The following is a 17,313-nucleotide window of genomic DNA, read 5'->3' on the forward strand; positions in this document are numbered from 1 at the left end:
TTCGTCGATGATTTGAAATTGAGGGTGCGGGGGAATTGTCGTTTGAATCTTGGGGGTATTTTGGGGAAAACATGGAAATATCAAAGATGTAAGTAAATATGATTCCGTTTTTAAATGCGGAGGGGTGTGTGGTCCAACGGCTAGTTTGCATTTGACTTCATATAGGCTTGGGAAATATGTTTGGGGAATTTTTGGCAAACACCCGCTTTTTTTTTCTTTTTTTTTTTTTTGCAGAAAATCGGATAGAAAACAAAATTAATTTGACCAATTTAGCCTGGGCCAGTTTTATCTGGGTTGGGCTTATTCGGCTCAGACTTCGGATCCGATCCAGGTCAAAGAAAACATAGGTTTAAAAAAATTCGATTTGTGATTCGATAAAAAAAAAAAGAAAGAAAGTCTTTTATTGATCTTGTTGGGGATTTTCTTACGCAATTTGATCCGATCTAGTTTAGTCATTTGGGAATTAAAATAACTATGCAAGTTTTTTAACTCAAATTGAAACATGGTCACGTAAAAATTGTTGCTCGCTTAGTAGCAAATAAATTTGTGGGGAAATATAAAGTACGTGGGTGGTCGTCATATTAATTAGCATGTCAAAATTTAGGTTCGATTAAAGCCATGTTTTATTTCTTGCGTATCTATATTCATTAAATTCCAATAATCTCATGCATCAGTATGACTGTATACCGTGTTTCCATCTAAAGAGTTAATATTTAAGAGAGAAAAAGAAAGTAATTTCTTAATTGAAATATGAGATTAAATAAAGAGACCCATACATATATAATAATAATGTAATTAAGACACACCCTCACATAGCATATCCCAAAAGCATGATAATTAAGACATACTATATACAAATATAATGTAAACATGCTATGCACTAGCAAAGTTTGTAGCCAACTCCAGAGACCAAACCATAATGTGCGACATATATCAAACATAAAATGAGAAATGCGGCCTTTATTTATGTCACATAAGTTGGGCAACTCCCATGCATCAACTCCTCATACTAGGAGTTGAAACATATTCGAGTAGTGACTAATCAAACAACGTTCCTGAAATGGTAAATTTGGATGTTCTCCACCTCCAGCTTCTTGAAGTTGCTATCCTTCCTAGTCTTAAAGAACTCCCCCCAGTTGTACTCCCTGTATTTCGCGGGATTGCTCTCGTCGACCAGCTCTTCCAACGGCTTCACATTGGTGTAACTCGCGGGGTTGAAGAAGAAAGGGATGGAGAACCTATCCTTCTCCGAGTTCACGGACACTCGATGCTCGGCGCTCTCGTACCTATCATTGCTCCAAACCTATCACATTATCAACATCCAAATGGTTAGTTATTTATTGACTCCTCACTAGATAACAGATAACAAGTATGTGCTATCACAGCGGATTGAATCAGGTCGATGAGTCAGATCGAGTCAATTTAGATCAGAATAGTCGAGACTATTCAGGTTTTATATAAAAAGTTCGTGTAGTTGGGTATCTCTTATTCTCTGAAGACAAGGAATTAAATGGTCAGGTAAATCATCTCCTTTCCTTTCCTTTCCTTTCCTTTCTATCAAATTTAACAAATAGAAGGATAAATAATTTTTCTCAGTGTATAATATATCAAACAAAACAATCCAACAAGTTGCATGGTTTGGGTCATGTTCAGTTCAGGATGACATGTCACAGTGGCTTGTGCCAAAGGAAATTTGAGCCAGGGACGGATTGCCAATCTCAATCCTAGCTCCAAATTTTGCAACATAATCCAACTATTAGGAGCAAATTGGATTGCATAGATTCAGATGAACACAATCGGAGACGACCCTCCACATGTTAGCTTAGCATAGTTAGTACCTGAATGATATCACCAACATTGATTATGAAGGAGTTAGGAATGGGCTTGACCCGGATCCACTCGCCGTCAGACCTTCTTTTCACGTCGAGCCCACCGACCGCGTCTTGGTAGAGGATGGTGAGGGCTCCGGCATCCTTGTGGCGGCCGACGCCGAGGGCGAGGTCCGGGTACGGGCAGGGCGGGTAGTGGTTGAGCCGGATGAAGCTAGTTTGATCCGCGAAGAAGCCGTTTAGCCGCTTTTGCGGCAAGTTTAAGCTTAGTGCTATGAGCTCCAGCAGCTTAAAGGCCAGTTTCTCCACTTCTTTGTTGTACTCCTCGAGCGCCTCTCTGTATAAAATGCGCCATAATTCAGATAAATTTTGTACATACTAAATGTTAGCGAAATTTTCTTCTTCTTTTTTTATTTCTTTTGTGAATTACCTGAATCCGAGAGGATGCTGGGGCCACCTGTTCTTGAGCACCAGCGATCCCCCGAACACCTTGGGGGTTTCCGCCGGCTCCGGCACGACGAAGTCGAACACCTCCTTCCAATCCCTGACGTTCTTGGTGTGCTCCGACTCGTAGTAGCCCAGCGGGTTCGCCTCGCTCCTCCGCACGCGCCGCTTCTCCTCCGGCGCCGACGCGAAGAACGCCCGCTCCGCCGCCGCCGCGCGCTCCACCGCCTCGATCGGCACCCCGTGGTTCACCACCTGGAAGAACCCCCACTCGCGGCACGCCGCCGCCACCTCCGCCACCACCGCCGCCGCCTCCGGCGAAGCTCCGGCGAGGTCGGAGGGGATCGGAGAGCGGAGGAGCGGGGAGAGATCGATGACGGGGATCCCCGAGGCGGCGGCGATGCTCGATTTGGGGCGGTGCTCGGGGGCCTGCACGAACGCCGGATCCACCTCCACCATTCTTGAAGCTTCTTCGATCGCCCTCTTCTGCTTGTTCTTCGTCGAGAGAGAAGGATGATGAATTATTGAGGTGGGGGAGAGGGGTTAGGTGTTGAGGCGTATTTGTAGTGGAATTTCGGTGCAATGAACTTGGACGCATTCGCGGCATTGGTTGGCTAACGTCGTCCGGTACGTCGTTGGTGGTTTAACTTTCGTTGTAACATATATGTTGCAGCTGATAAGGATAGGGGGGCGATTGTATGGAAATGAATTAATGACATTGATTTGAGCCAATTTTGTGGGATCATTCATTCAAATTTAGTAAAAATTTTATAAATCTAAATAGTAATTATTCTTTCAACAGTAGCAATTCCGCCCATTTATGCCGACGAGAGGGCAAATTGTAATTAGTAAAAAATAAATCTTACACTTTCTTAAAGAAATTTTTGAGAATCAGAATCTTGGCAATTTATATATATATATTTTTTCTCCCGAAAAATAGTACTAATTGATCTATTTTTGATAGATGTTAATATTTATAACGTCCACATTCTCTGAATCTATATATTAATATTAGAATCAGCCTTATTTATAGTAGCCTCTATTTTTTCCAATTTTCAACATCACCCATGACGTAAAATAAACTCTGAAGTGCTGCGCCACTGACTATATACACAAAAATTTGTTATAGAGAAAGCATAACTCCTATCCTACGAATCTAATTAATTTATTAAGAATATTCTGGAGAGCGTAAAAAATTCAATTTAGGACCACCTTCCGACAATTTAGGCAAACTATCGTACCAAAGATGATGACATTCTATTGAAGTATTATCATTACCACGAAATGAGTTCTCACCAAATCCTATCTAAAATTGCGAACTTTATTTATACGAAAATTCGTATTAGATTCTTCTGATTCACAGATAAGCACACGAGAGAGCGAAATCTAAAAAGAAACTGATTCAACATGAAAAAGAAAAAAGATGCAAATTCGTTCATATTCGAGGATTTGGTGTGTCCACGCGGGAAGGGGGGGGGGCGCTCACATGCCTATCTTGAACCTAGGCTAAAAACCGATCGAAAGCTTATGGAACTCCAATTGAGCATATATAAACATACATTCACAGAGGCAGTAAAGGTACACGACGACAGCGGCTCCGCACGCCATTGATCCTCTCCACCGTGTCTTAAGCAAAGATGCGGCGGAAGGATGTCTCCTCGTCTGGATACAAAAGCTCTATAATGTTGCCTTCTCTGCAGGCTCTCTTGGATAAGCATCCTGCCGATGTAAAGAGAAAATGATCAGCATTCATGTTGGTAGACAAATTAAGGAGTCGATCATACTATGGACGAGTCAAAACTGATCCTGAAAACTATAGATCTCAACATATGAGCTGCAGATGGTGTCCAGAACCACAATTCCACAAATATTTAAGAGCATGGTTTCGCCAAAACCAGCATTTTCCGATGGTAGCTAACCTACTAAGACATTAAATCAGTACCAGGGTGGCTTAATCGCTTAAGCATATGGCGATGTTCTTGTGATCTTAGTTGGCAAAACAAAAGGAGCTAAAATGGAAGGAAGATAATAGAACACATGCCTTATTGATGCTACTAGCGCCTGGCGGTACGAGACTTGGGTCTGGACGATTTCTGCAATATACCAAATAGCGACGAGATGTTAAGCAGGAAAAAGAAAGCACAAGGAACATTTGAGGCTTGATAACTTAAACAGCTTTTGCAGAAAACAGAAGCAAAAGTCTTTCGTTAAGAGTTAACTCAGGACAAAAAAAAGTACAGATAAAACATTGGGATAAAAATGATGATACTCACAGATGCACCACCAAAGCTAGTCCCAGAACCAACTGCAACACCTAAAATTAGATGAAATGATGAGAATTCAGGAGGCAGTTAAGATAGACAACTTTCAGTCAAAAGTGCTTACCAAAGGAAAAAGATGAAGTAGGAAAATTTTCCAGTAATCACATTTGGTACACTTAGTTTCAGAGAAAGAGCTCATGATATGATTTTCAACAATTCAAGCTATTTTTGGCAATCACATCCAAAGCAAAAGTTCGCTCTTCAACTTCTATGAGCTGAACAGAAGGACAACTTAAATTGGCCGTAGCTAAATATCTTAAAGTGCTCTCCTTAAATAAGTAATCAGTTACTGTGCATTTGGTTTGAGAAAAGCGCGATTTCAGATTGTCGACGTCAGGCTCCAAAAGCTTGAAAGGAGCAAAGTACGATCTCCAACTTAAGAGGCTGAAATATAGTGAGACAACACTTGAGCACTTCCTAAGATTGCAACAACCAAAAACACCCTTACTGTCCTTCTCTTGTTATAATTTAATCTATAGAAAGCTCTCACTCCTTTCTTTTTCCATTTTTCGTCCATTTCTATGGTAGCTGAGATGGTTTGAACAACTCTTCAAGCATTAACTAACATGATCCTCCCATTCAAATGAATTACGTGCAAAACCAATGAAATTGGAGATGTTAATGAATTAGCATACCTGCACCGAGTGATGGTGTGGAGAAGAGTGAAGAGCCCCCTGCGGCAGGGGTCAATGCAAAGGATGGCGCACTAGCTCCAAAACCCGATGGAGTGGATCCAAATGGTGTCGATTGAGGTGAAAATCCAGAAGAGGCAAAGAGTGTCGAAGATGGGGCGGAAGCAGTTGGAGTCGAAAAGAGAAAGCTCGAAGATGGAGCAGAAGAAGCTGGAGTGTTAAAAGTTGAAAACCCACTTCCCAAAGATGCTGCAGAAGGGGCGGGAGATGGCTGGAGTGCACTTGATGAGGAGGTTGATGTGTTCGAAGTGATCCAAGCTGCTGATTGGGGTGCTGGTGGCTGCGGAGAAGCTGTGGGTAAGTGAAGGGTTGGATGAACTCTTCGTGCAGCAACTTCTTGCTTAGCTTGTTCCCTTCTACTGGCCTCAATAAACGGGTCATTCCCCTCGCCCCTACGGCGCTGGTTTGCAAGGTATGCAGCCTTCATAGATTCAATGTACTGGTGAAGGCTCTCTACCTGGGGTAAAATCAATTTTGAGACAAAAAATTTGTGTCATGTGATAAATCATCATACCAACCACGCAATTTATCATGCTAATGTCATCACGCTGCAATAAAAGTCAAGCATAGAAACTCCTCTAGAATACAAGTGATGAAATAAAGGGTAAAATAGTTGGCAGGATATCAGGAAAAAGAATGAATGAAAAGGAGAATAGACGAAGAAAGATTGACAAAAGCCATAGTACAGCAACGGTTACGCTGGTTAAATACTTCTACATAGAAACATAATTACGTGTCATTTTGGTCTGGCTTCAGGAAAACTTCTACCCCGAAAAACAGCAACTTGGCATTTGACAAATAAATGTCCTAAGCTTTTGCGATTGAAGAAGCCGAAATGAACTTCTGCATCTCAAAAACAAAAGCCCAGTTTTGAGCTTCTGCTTAAGTTGCAACATGAGGCTATTGGGGGGAGTTCAACAAAAACTCCAAACAAGCCAGACAGGCCCTTTGGAGGACTTCTGTTTGCATCATCTGATGCGCATCTACAAGCACAAGATTCATGTATGGAAGATTTGCGATTAGCAATATGGTGAAAAGTAATGTTGCCACACCTTGGATGCAACATAGATGAAATAATCATGCAAATTCGACATAACTTTTGGCAAAGCTTCTAAAGAGTTTGCAGATTTTCTATTAACGTCCATCTGAACAAGCTGCTCTAATTCTTCAATCCACTTGCAACACTCTCCGAGGTACTTCTCGAACCTGGCAACTGTATGCTGCATGAAGGGAGATGGCCTTTTGGGTACCCCACTATAGAAATCATAAGTGGGCCCCACGGCCATTTGCTGATTGGTTTGACCAGAAGTATTTGTTCCAATTGGATTAGTTGCAGAGCCAGCAGCTGCAGGAGTAGCAACATATGGACGAATAAATCTAGGTCTCAGCATCATGTATGAACGAATGGCGAATTCCGTTTTCCACATCAAATCATTAACAACATTCATAAGTTCTTGAATTGAAGCTCTCTCCCTTTCCATTGCAGTGGTGATTCCGCCAAGTTCCTAAATGTGGCATACATATTCTATATATCATCAGTTCAACACAATAAAGTAAAAAGAAGTTTGATGATGACTAAGGTAAGATGATGGCTGGTTTCACAAACTGCACAAGTTCTTTTCACAAAAAAATAGAAGAATAACAGATGAATGCTGAAGGAGTACGAAATGCATAGTTTCTCATATAAAGAGGGCTATGTTCAAAAGTGAAATATCCAACAAAGAGAAGGAGAAGGATAAGCAGCGCAAGGAAAGCAATATATCCTATCAGCACAAAAGTTTTTTTTTTAAAGAAAAAATGTGCCACCCTAAAGAGACAATCACTACTGCTTGCATTACTTGCCACTGTACGTTGGCAGGAACACACTCATGACAGTATAAGACACTAATAAGGCACTTAATGCTTTTATTGAACTTACTAATTAACTATACCTACCAAATCATAGATTTAATACAGAAGTGTGTGTGAAATCATCTGGTAGTGATAAACATGCCTTTAACAGACTCACATCACCACATATTGCTCCAGCATGTGGTCGATACCATCCATCAACATTGGGTTTGAAATAGCTATATTGATGATTTGACTCCATATTCAAACCGCCAGAGAAAGAAGTACTTAAAAAATGTACTAACATTTTATCAGCTCTATCATGGCAACATTGCTATTGATCTTTCCTGTATTGTCTCACAGTTACCACTGCTATTAAAAGTAACAAATCCGTTTACCGTCGTATTTCATAACAAAAGCAACTTTGCAGAAGGGTACCAACAACAGAAAAGTGGAAAAAGAAGGATCAAAAGAACAAAACCTGAAAAGAAGCACAATACAAGAAATCAGAAAGAGAATTGACATAGAAATAGTCATAGACATACCTGAACAATTCGACCAGCATCGTGCTCAAAACTGTCATTATAGACCGAAGAATCATAAAGGCGGCTACACTGATCCAATCTCTCGCTTTCATCCCTGTATTCCCGTATTCTCTCTCTACAATTTCAGGTTTTATACTCAGCTATCAGCATTTCATGGTTTGAACATGGATAAGCCCACAACAGTTTGTAATTTGAATTATCCACTAACTAGCTATAAAGAAGCATAGATTGGAGGAAACAACTATGTGAGCATTTAAATCACAACAATCCCATAAGTGCTGTTATCTTTGACGGTTCGTTATACCCAGAAGATCCCAATGCATAAAAAAATAAGAATAAAGAAGAAAATAACAAGGCCTTCCATTTTCAACATAGCAGTTAGGAGATAACAAAGAAAACAAAAGGAAAGAAAATGAACTACCAACCAATGTAATGATTCAAGAAGCATAAAAATCAAAACTTTCTGATAGAACAAACAAAAGTAAAGTACACAATGGAAAACTAGTTCTGTAAAAGTACCGAGAACACTAATTTAAGGTGAAAATTCCAAAAATAACGCTCAATTGGAAACAACGCGGTATGATACACTCAGGCCAATATTCACAAGCACCAACTTTCAATAAGAACCCAAAACAGAAGAATGGCAAAGAACTCATCTTTAAAGCAAAGCCCATAAACCCAGAACAGAATAATAGCAAAGAACTCATCTTTTAAGCAAAACCCATTGACCCCATACAGAAAAATGGCCAAAAAAAAGGCTTATTTTTAAAGCAAAACACTAAACCTAACTTCAAGGGAACACCAAATGAAGGTGATCAGGATCAAAATCAAAAGAACTACGTACTCAATCTGAAGGAGAACCTTCTGGGAGTCGGGGTGGAGATCCTCCCACTTCGTGTTGTACCCCGCGGGCGCCCGATCGTTCGTGTAGAGAAGCAATTGCTGCTGCGGCTGCTGCTGCTGCTGCTGCTGCGGCTGGAACTGGAACTGCGTTTGCGGCTGCGGCTGCGGCTGCGGCTGCGGCTGGAACTGGAACTGCGGCTGTGGCTGCGGCTGGAACTGGAACTGCGTTTGCGGCTGCGTTTGGCCAAAGGAAGGGAACGGCGACCCCAGTTGCGGGCTCTGGAACGCGGCCATCTCCGACGAAGGGGGCGCCCGCGCGGCTATAGGTTCAATTTTGCGTCTGGGAAATCCGCGTTGGTCCTGCGTTTGCGTTCGCTTTCGCGTTTGCGTTCGCGTCTCGGGCTGGGGTTGGGGTCGTAATTCCCCCGCTGTTAACGTGGACTCCTCCATCGAGAAACCCTAAAAAGGTTCAAAATCGAAGCTCGGGGGCGGGGATCTGTGAATAGACGGAAATGCCCTCGGACATTCGAGAAACTCTTCGAGGAGGACGGAGAGGGTGTTCGCGGATCCGTGAGCAATGTCGGGGGTGTTTTCGTCTTTCCGTTCTCAACGGCCGAGGATGCGTCCAGGGAGTGGTTTTAAACTCGGGCCCACCACTCTTGGGCCTTTAATTGGGCCGCATATGAGCCCATTTAGTTTGGGCAATAGGAGTTTGGGCCAAAAATTATATAAGCCCAATCCAACAAGGTGAGACCACTAACGTTTTAACCTTCCAATTTTGTAAGGTAGGGGGACACTCAGAATATGGGCCAGATCCATCTCTTTACAATGGATTCCTATTTAGATAAAATTCATGAAAATTTCATTTGGTATATTTGTTTACATATTTTTTAATTTATTTACAAATTTTGCAGTAGTTGATAGATATAAAAAAATATGATTAAACGTGGAAAATGGTATACCACATTTGACCCTCTAAGTCAATTTTTTTTAAAAAAAAATCTCGTGGGTAATATATAATGTCTCACCAGATCAAATCACACTGTATGGATGGGGAGTTCACATTCGAGAAAGTGATTTAGGTGATTGTTTTTGTTCAAGTTTTTTTTCGATTTTTTTCTTTGTTATGTATGAACTTTTGAGCTTAATTTTTAATGGTTAGATGTTTAGATTTGAGGATTGTTAAAAATATTTTTTCCTTTTCTCTCTTGTTTTTATTTATTTTTTTTCGGTTCAGGGATTTTTTGGATTTTATTTTCTTGGTTTCCCTGCTTGTAACAGAGAGGAGATTTGAAAATCGAATCTTCGCGTGCACCGGGTGCACAAGATCACCCTTCTCAAGCATCGCTCTAGGCCTCCATCCAATCACACAGTGAAAAGGTCGGATCAACGGCTAGATGAGCACGGTTCACGGAATGACGTGGTGCACCACTTCCACCAAAATACTACCAGATGCGTCCTCTTCCTTCTTTTTCCTGCGTACCTGCCCATGCTTTCCATGCATTACCTGCACCTTCCATTTTGGTGCATAATAATTCGTCCCACACGAAAACCCTAAAAACACATTACCCTTTTGCTAGCATGTGACTACAGTATTAGAAAATGGAAAGAAAAACAGAGCTTTGAGTGCAAATACCAACTTCTTCATAAACGTACATCCATTTATATTAAAGCTTTTTTTTTGTTCTTCTCCTACCTACCCTCATAACACTCTCTCTCTCTCTCTCTCTCTCTCTCTCTCTCTCTCTCTCTCTCAGGGGTTTGAAGTGAAAACCATTTGGTATTATGAGATATGTTTTGTAATATCACTTTCTCTCTCTCTCTTCTTTTCACCATACTTAATGTGCATGGTTTCTTGCTCTAGAAGCATAGCAAGCCTTTTGAAGTTGTGGACTTAATTTGTTTTTCCTGTCCTTGATTTCGTTTTTATTTTTTTTAAGATCCTTCTTATTTTCTTACTAGGTGTGGTTTTAATTCCAAATGAAGAAGATTTCAGATAAGAGTTGTAAAGAGTGCGAAAAGTGGGAGGAACATTTCTATTGGAATCATTTGGATGAGCACAAGATGCATTTTTTTAAGGTCATGGTTGAGGATTTCACAAAATGCATGGTAAGAAAACTCTCCTCATATATAACCATAAATAAGATGCATTACTTTGTTACTTAGTAATTAATCAGAGTCATTTGCATCTCCTGTATGGTTCCTAAATCTATATCATGTTCTTTCAAATTTTGAAACTCCACAAAAAATTCACAGCTAGGACCATGATCATGATCGGCTTTGAAAAGAAATTGGAATTTTTAGTATAATATTCTTGTTTATATTTTCAGCAGTAATAATTATTATGAAAAGAAAAATATGTTGAGTTACTAGATACTAATTAGTACTACTGAATTATACTGGTGTTTACTTTACAAATCTTATTAGAGCATGCCAAAGAAGTTTGTGGATAATTTCAATGGGCAAATATCCAATGTTGTTGATCTAAAGACTCCTAGTGGCGACATATGGAAAATTGGAGTGACCAAGTCTCAGGATAACATAATTCTCCAATCCGGCTGGACGGAGTTCATCGCCGCTCATCGGATAGAGAAGAATGATCTTCTGTTTTTTACGTGCAACGGAAATTCTTCCTTTGAAGTCGCAATCTGCGACGACAGTGGTTGTGAGAAAGCCTCTCCTTTTTTCGCGAAGAAGGATGCCCGCAAAACCGGAGAAGGGGACGGTGCAACTCCTGCGCAGACAAGAAATGAAGGGAATCGGCGCCGCAAGGTGATCGAGCTCTGTTCTTCGGGCAGTTCCAGTGAGAATGACGTCGCACCGAAGATCTCTCGCAAGACATTATGTGCTAACAGCAAGACGGCAAATCGAATCGACTGTGATGTCTCGAGCCATGGTGGGGCAATCTCAGGAACAAATGAGAAGCACAAAGTCCCTTCAAAGAGGCCCAGGGGCAGGCCTAGTATGTTCCTCTAAACTTTTAGAAATAAAATCAGTCTAATTGTTCTGTGATTTACGAGTATTGTTATCAGAATTTAATCTTATGCTAGACTATATATCTATCAGAATGTTATGTTGCTAGGTGAAAAGCATGCTAGGTTCATATATCACAATTTTGCAGTTTCAGTGACAGATTTCAGAAATGGCTGTAGTTATCTTTTAGTGATCATATTTGCCTGAATTATTCGAAAAAGGGCTCTGGCATGCTACTGTGCAGTTGTGTAGAAATTTTTGAGTCACATTAATGTTGAGTCAATAAGATCATTTAGATGCATATTAATTTCTTGGTAAGATTCATACATTGGATCAGACACGTATGATTGCGATTCTGCAACTCAATTATGATGAACTTGATAACTTGATGAAAAAAGAAACGGTTCAGGAAAATATATCGAGTCTTCGAAATGGCTGTAGTTATCTTTTAGTGATCATATTTGCCTGAATTATTCGAAAAAGGGCTCTGACATGCTACTGTGCAGTTGTGTAGAAATTTTTGAGTCACATTAATGTTGAGTCAATAAGATCATTTAGATGCATATTAATTTCTTGGTAAGATTCATATATTGGATCAAACACGTATAATTGCGAATCTGCAACTCAATTACGATGAACTTGATAAACTTGATGGAAAAAAAATGGTTCAGGAAAATATATTGAGTCTTCGAAAGGCGTCGAACATGTTGTAAAGAGTGAGTCCCAAGAGTCGTGCAAGTGCAAGGAAGAGACGCCCGGCAGTGCTCCCTATTACTCGTCTAGGAGTCTGCAGTTAACACCGTCGCAAGACAAAAAAGTGTCGAAGTTGGCCCTTGCCCTCCTCCCAAATCCTTCTTTTGCATCAGTCATGTATCCGAGCAACGCCGCCATCAAGAACTGCTTTCTGGTAAGTCCAACATTCCTAGCTATTCTTTTTGGCAATTGCTTCTGTACTGTTTCATTAATCTTCTACGAAAGATAAAATTGTAACATTTAAATGCCTAGTAAAGGTTGTAGGATTCACAACCTGCTATGTTCCAACCATGTATGCTAGTGATTATTATATATGTGATGTCTCATACTAGATTCTCTGTTTTTTTTTTCAAAAGAACATTCCAAAGTGCTTTGCTAAGGCACACCTGCCGCGAAGAAGCGAGCGGATCATCCTCAAGATTCCAAACAAGAGAGAGACGTGGACGTGTTCGTATATTTTCGCGACAAGATTGCAAGGCATCTACGGAGGTTGGAGCGATTTCGTGCACGACAACAATTTGCGCAAGGGAGATACTTGCCTCTTCGAACAAATGAAGGGCATGAAAACGCTAACACTCACCGTTCACATCATCTGAATGATTTGGCTTCTTTCTGTTTTTTTTTCGGAGAATGACTCTGCTAGTATTAATTATGTGTCTTAAAACTTGATTAAAGACAAGGACATGGTTTATGTGCATGTTTGATATTTAAGTGGATTCTCTCAGGCTTGTAGCAGCTGCTACTGTTTTGTTATACGTATGAAAAACATATTGTTGGTTTTAGTTGTGGTACAATTAAGTATGTGTAATCAGTTTTACTTGTTATATACGGTTTGCATAATACGATGTTAACTGTACGGAATCCTGAAATATCGTACAATGTTTAAATTTTTATGTTTGTTTTGTTAAGTAATTCTATGATATAAATCAACAAAAAAATATTTCATACTTTATATATCTTTACACGAAATTCAAAGACTCGATCTCAATCACTTACAGCTTCTTCAACGGAAAGAAAAACACATGAATGAGAATATAGGAGGTGACAAAACAAACTATCTCACATTCATGTTCATCTTATCTTATAATTAATAAATGAAAAAAAAAGAATTGCTAAACTTTTCAAAGAGCTAAAATAAATAATAAACATTTTCCCCAAACAGGCCAAGGGCCAAAAGGCCCAACACTCTCGAGTAACATTGCCGTACGGGTCCGTACAGCTCTCCGCGAATCTTCGCCATTAATTAGACCGTACGACTGCGCCCATATCTTTTTCTCTCTGCGGACGCCACGTGATTTTTATCTCACTTTTTTTAACCCCCAACTTTCCCTCGCACGCTCCTGGTGAAGTTGTTCCACTCTGGTTCTTTTTTTCTACTCTACTAAGGACAAAAACAGAAAAAAGGTACAAAGTGTAGATGCATTAATTGTTGAGGTACCTGCTGGGAATTTAAAATTCGTAAAAATACATGTACATTAACTTTTGTTGATAATATTGTTGAATATAAAATATAAATATTTTCTTCTTTGTTAGCTTAAAGTGAGTGGGCAAAAAAAAAAAAAAAAAAAAAAAAAAAAAAGGTTGTTTCACCTAATTTAACTATTCAAAAATTTTGAGTCCAAGCCTAAAAAGAATGTTGAAAATTTGACACCACAGTATCTTTGCATGGTAGTTTAATCTACAAAAAAAAATTATTTTATATAATTTAACAGATTTTGTTAAATTTAATATTTTAATTTTTTAGCAATAAAATCTAGATTGATCAGCTACTGATAACTGATTTTTATAAAATATAACAATAGAAAAATTTTTTAAAAATGAATTTAAGATGTTTGTTATCTAATATTCTGATTTATTTAATGCAGCATCATTTTTTTAGATATTTACATCAATAGCTTTTTAAGTGATAATTTGAGAGAAAATTTCTATGAATTGTAATTGCAACATTTCATTCATTTTGATGAATAGATTTTTTTTTTTTAACTCGTAACAAAAGGTTGAATTTTTATTAAAGGTGAGGAATGGTGCTTTAACATGATAAAAGAAAAAAGTTTAGGGACCAGCTCGCAATATTGGGGCAGTACATGGTCCGTACGTTTTGCAGTTAAACTGCACTCTTTACTCCTCTTTCTCAGGAGAACAAAAATGGTAACCATTTCAGTGGTCCCCAAAAAGTTGGATTGACACCATGCAAAATAAAATAAAAATGTACACAATGGACTATTTTAATTTTATTATTTATTTTTTAAAAAATAAAAATATTGAAGTTAAAATATTATTGATTTAAGTATTCAAACAAAATGAAAGCTTGAACAATAAAATCTAAAATTTGAAATGTTTGGTAGTTGATTAAAAATAATCTATAAATTTGTATATTTTATCTTTCTTTTTTTTTAAAAAAAAATCCTCCATTTATTCTCACTTACCAACCACCCGTTACTCCCCCCCTCTTTGCCACCCTATAAAAAAGGGAAAAAGGAGAAGCTACAGAGTAGTCTCTCTCTTTGTGATTTTTTACACAATAGCTCTCTCTCTCTCTCTCTCTCTCTCTCTCTGATTTTTTACACAACAATGGCTTTTAACTACAAGAATACCCAGTTAAGATCATGCTTTGCTTTGTTCATACAGTGATGTTTTATTTTTTTTCTTGTTGTAATAAAATGTTTTATATATCTATACATTAATTACACTTGTTTTTTTTTTCTTAGGAGGGGGACTTCGATGTTCCAGATGTTTGAGGGCTTTGAGAGCTGCAGAGAATGCAGGGAGTGGAAGGAGCATTTCTACTGGAACCATCTGGACAAGCAGAGGACACGTTTTTACACGCGTATGGTTGGAGATTTCACACAACGCATGGTAAAAATCCTCTGCTTAACCAACATGCTTTTTAGAGAAGTCCTAGCTAGTTTTGTTAATTAGCATTTTGAGTGTTTCCTTTTATAGCTTCTGATTATATTTATACATGCCATAGAGATTTTTTAGTTTCAACTATAACCCAACAAAAGTGTCGAAAAAATGGCAAGCAAAACCAACTACAACTTTCTTATTATAGTTGAAAAAAGTCAGTAAGAATATCTCTACTCTATACTTTTTCTTTTTTTTTTTGTTCCTTTTCAATTATAGATCTCTTGTTAACAAATTGTTGTCTTATTATTGACGCCATAGACAATACCGAAGAACTTCGCGAACCGTTTCAGCGAAAAAATCTCCGAAGTCGTCGATCTTAAGCCTCCGAGTGGTAATATTTGGCAAGTCGGCGTTACGAAGTCTCCAGACGGCATAATTCTTGTGTCTGGTTGGAAGGAGTTCGTCGAAGCTCACCGCGTAGAGGAGAGCGACCTGCTGCTTTTCAAGTTGATTGGAACCTCTTCTTTCGAAGTTGTAATCTTTGACGCTAGTGGTCATGAGAAAGCGTCTTCGCTTTTTGCGACGAAGAAGGATCCTCAGATGGGAGAAAGCAATGCAGTTTCTGTGGAGATCATCAGCGTGGAGAATATTCATGAAGTGATTGCTATCAGTTCCTCGACCAATTCTAGCGAGGTTCATGCGAAACCTGCGAATTGTGGCGTTCGGCGCACCGGCTTGGATTGTGGCGGCAGGCCTAGTAAGTTTCATTTTGCTCGTGAGATATGATGCATTGAATTATATAAAGAGCTCTATTTTACTACGATACCGTTGCGTCGTCAATTAGATAAATGTATGCTCTTGTTGGTAGTTTTCTTATGTGCAAATGATCGAATTATTCTCGTATTTTCGAAGTCATTTACTTATCGATGTACTCGATCATGATCGAAAAATGCTTCAGGGAAAGATGTCGGGCCTTCGAAAGGAGCTGAACATGATCAAAAGAGTGAGTTTTCCGCTTCAGATGAGCGTGAGCACGAGCTGCATTTGGAGCTCCCTTATCGGAGCCCCCCTTTACCCGATTGGCAGGAGAAGAAGCTGTCGGCGTTGGCTCTGGCCGCTCGGCCAAATCCTACTTTCGTCGCGATCATGCACTGGAGCAACATCACTGCCAAAAGTAACTTCGTGGTAAGTTCAACGTGCCTCTCGCTTCGTTCAATCACTGTAGTAAGAAACATGTTTTATGATAGACGATTGTCTCGGTCGATATCTTCCTTGCTTGTGAAATAATGTCATCTTATATACCGTTTAGTTTTGAACCGATTGATAGTCGAGATCAATTAATCCTGATATGCAGAACATACCAAAAAAATTTGCTGATGCACACCTTCAGCCGAGAAGTCACGAGATTGCTCTAAAAATACCCAATGGGACCAATAAATGGTTCGTGTCGTACATCCTCGGAAGCGATAGGCGAGGCATCTGCGGAGGTTGGAAGGGGTTTGCGGCCGATAACAACTTGAGGAAGGGGGATATCTGCCTCTTTGAACTGATGAAGAACAGCGGCGTGCCCACGATGACTGTTCATATCATCTGAAGTAATTCGGCAACAATTCAAGGATTTCGTGAAGTTCTGCGGAAGCCACCGAACTTCACGAAATCCTTGAATTGTTGCCGAATTACTTCAGATGATATGAACAATCATCGTGGGCACGCCGCTGTTCTTCATTAGTTCAAAGAGCTTCTTCTTTTTTTCGTTTGAAGACTCAAAATCATGCTGTAATTTGACAACTTAACTGTGTGTTAGTGGTTGCTATCTAGGTCTGTTAAATGAGCTCACTACTTGCTGCTTGCAAACAGGTTGTTGTTGTTGGGCTCGAACTTGGCTTGACAAGGGCTAGCTTAATTTTTCTTGTTTACTGAACAAGTTGAACTTTGATCTTCTACTTAGCTTATCTCTCGTGTTTGGCTCAATTAAGCTCGAAAGTATCGAAAAGGTTCATCAAATATTTTTCAATAGTATTGTTACAAAATAGTTGCTATATATAAAAATGAAATTCTACATGTTAAATGGAGTTTAGAAGGGTAGAGTTGATTGGATCTCGTAAATACAGAAGCCTTAGTAACCTCTTTGTTCATTTCCTAAGGTCAAACTATGTGCTAAAATTAGAATTCTAATGCCCATTATTTTTATTTATTTTTGCATCCATTAATTATTCCTTATCTTTCACCTTTTATT

General features: G+C 39.3%; 3 protein-coding genes across 4 annotated transcripts; 1 reads left to right on the top strand and 2 right to left on the bottom strand.

The window, feature by feature from the left end:
• Positions 757-2,819, bottom strand: LOC109713171 (protein DMR6-LIKE OXYGENASE 2). The gene is made up of 3 exons (XM_020237159.1): positions 2,260-2,819; positions 1,839-2,166; positions 757-1,303 (listed from the first exon to the last, which is right to left on the bottom strand). The coding sequence occupies exons 1-3, from the start codon at positions 2,730-2,732 to the stop codon at positions 1,043-1,045; spliced, it is 1,062 nt and encodes a 353-aa protein (XP_020092748.1). The 5' UTR covers positions 2,733-2,819; the 3' UTR covers positions 757-1,042.
• On the bottom strand, positions 3,577-8,950 carry LOC109713348 (nuclear pore complex protein NUP58). Of its 2 annotated transcripts, none has more exons than XM_020237387.1 (7): positions 8,506-8,950; positions 7,662-7,776; positions 6,339-6,791; positions 5,230-5,743; positions 4,547-4,578; positions 4,315-4,366; positions 3,577-3,992 (listed from the first exon to the last, which is right to left on the bottom strand). In XM_020237387.1, exons 1-6 carry the CDS (start codon positions 8,796-8,798, stop codon positions 4,328-4,330), a joined length of 1,446 nt encoding a protein of 481 aa, XP_020092976.1. In that variant the 5' UTR covers positions 8,799-8,950; the 3' UTR covers positions 3,577-3,992; positions 4,315-4,327. The 2 variants fall into 2 exon arrangements, with proteins under 2 accessions (XP_020092976.1, XP_020092975.1); XM_020237386.1 differs by having other exon boundaries at positions 4,547-4,587.
• On the top strand, positions 10,203-16,687 carry LOC109712720 (B3 domain-containing protein Os03g0620400). The gene is made up of 9 exons (XM_020236463.1): positions 10,203-10,613; positions 10,932-11,466; positions 12,149-12,384; positions 12,587-12,824; positions 14,701-14,827; positions 14,939-15,086; positions 15,396-15,834; positions 16,036-16,262; positions 16,432-16,687. The coding sequence occupies exons 1-9, from the start codon at positions 10,485-10,487 to the stop codon at positions 16,669-16,671; spliced, it is 2,319 nt and encodes a 772-aa protein (XP_020092052.1). The 5' UTR covers positions 10,203-10,484; the 3' UTR covers positions 16,672-16,687.

This window comes from Ananas comosus, linkage group 7 (assembly GCF_001540865.1).
Source record: "Ananas comosus cultivar F153 linkage group 7, ASM154086v1, whole genome shotgun sequence".
NCBI lineage: Eukaryota > Viridiplantae > Streptophyta > Magnoliopsida > Poales > Bromeliaceae > Ananas > Ananas comosus.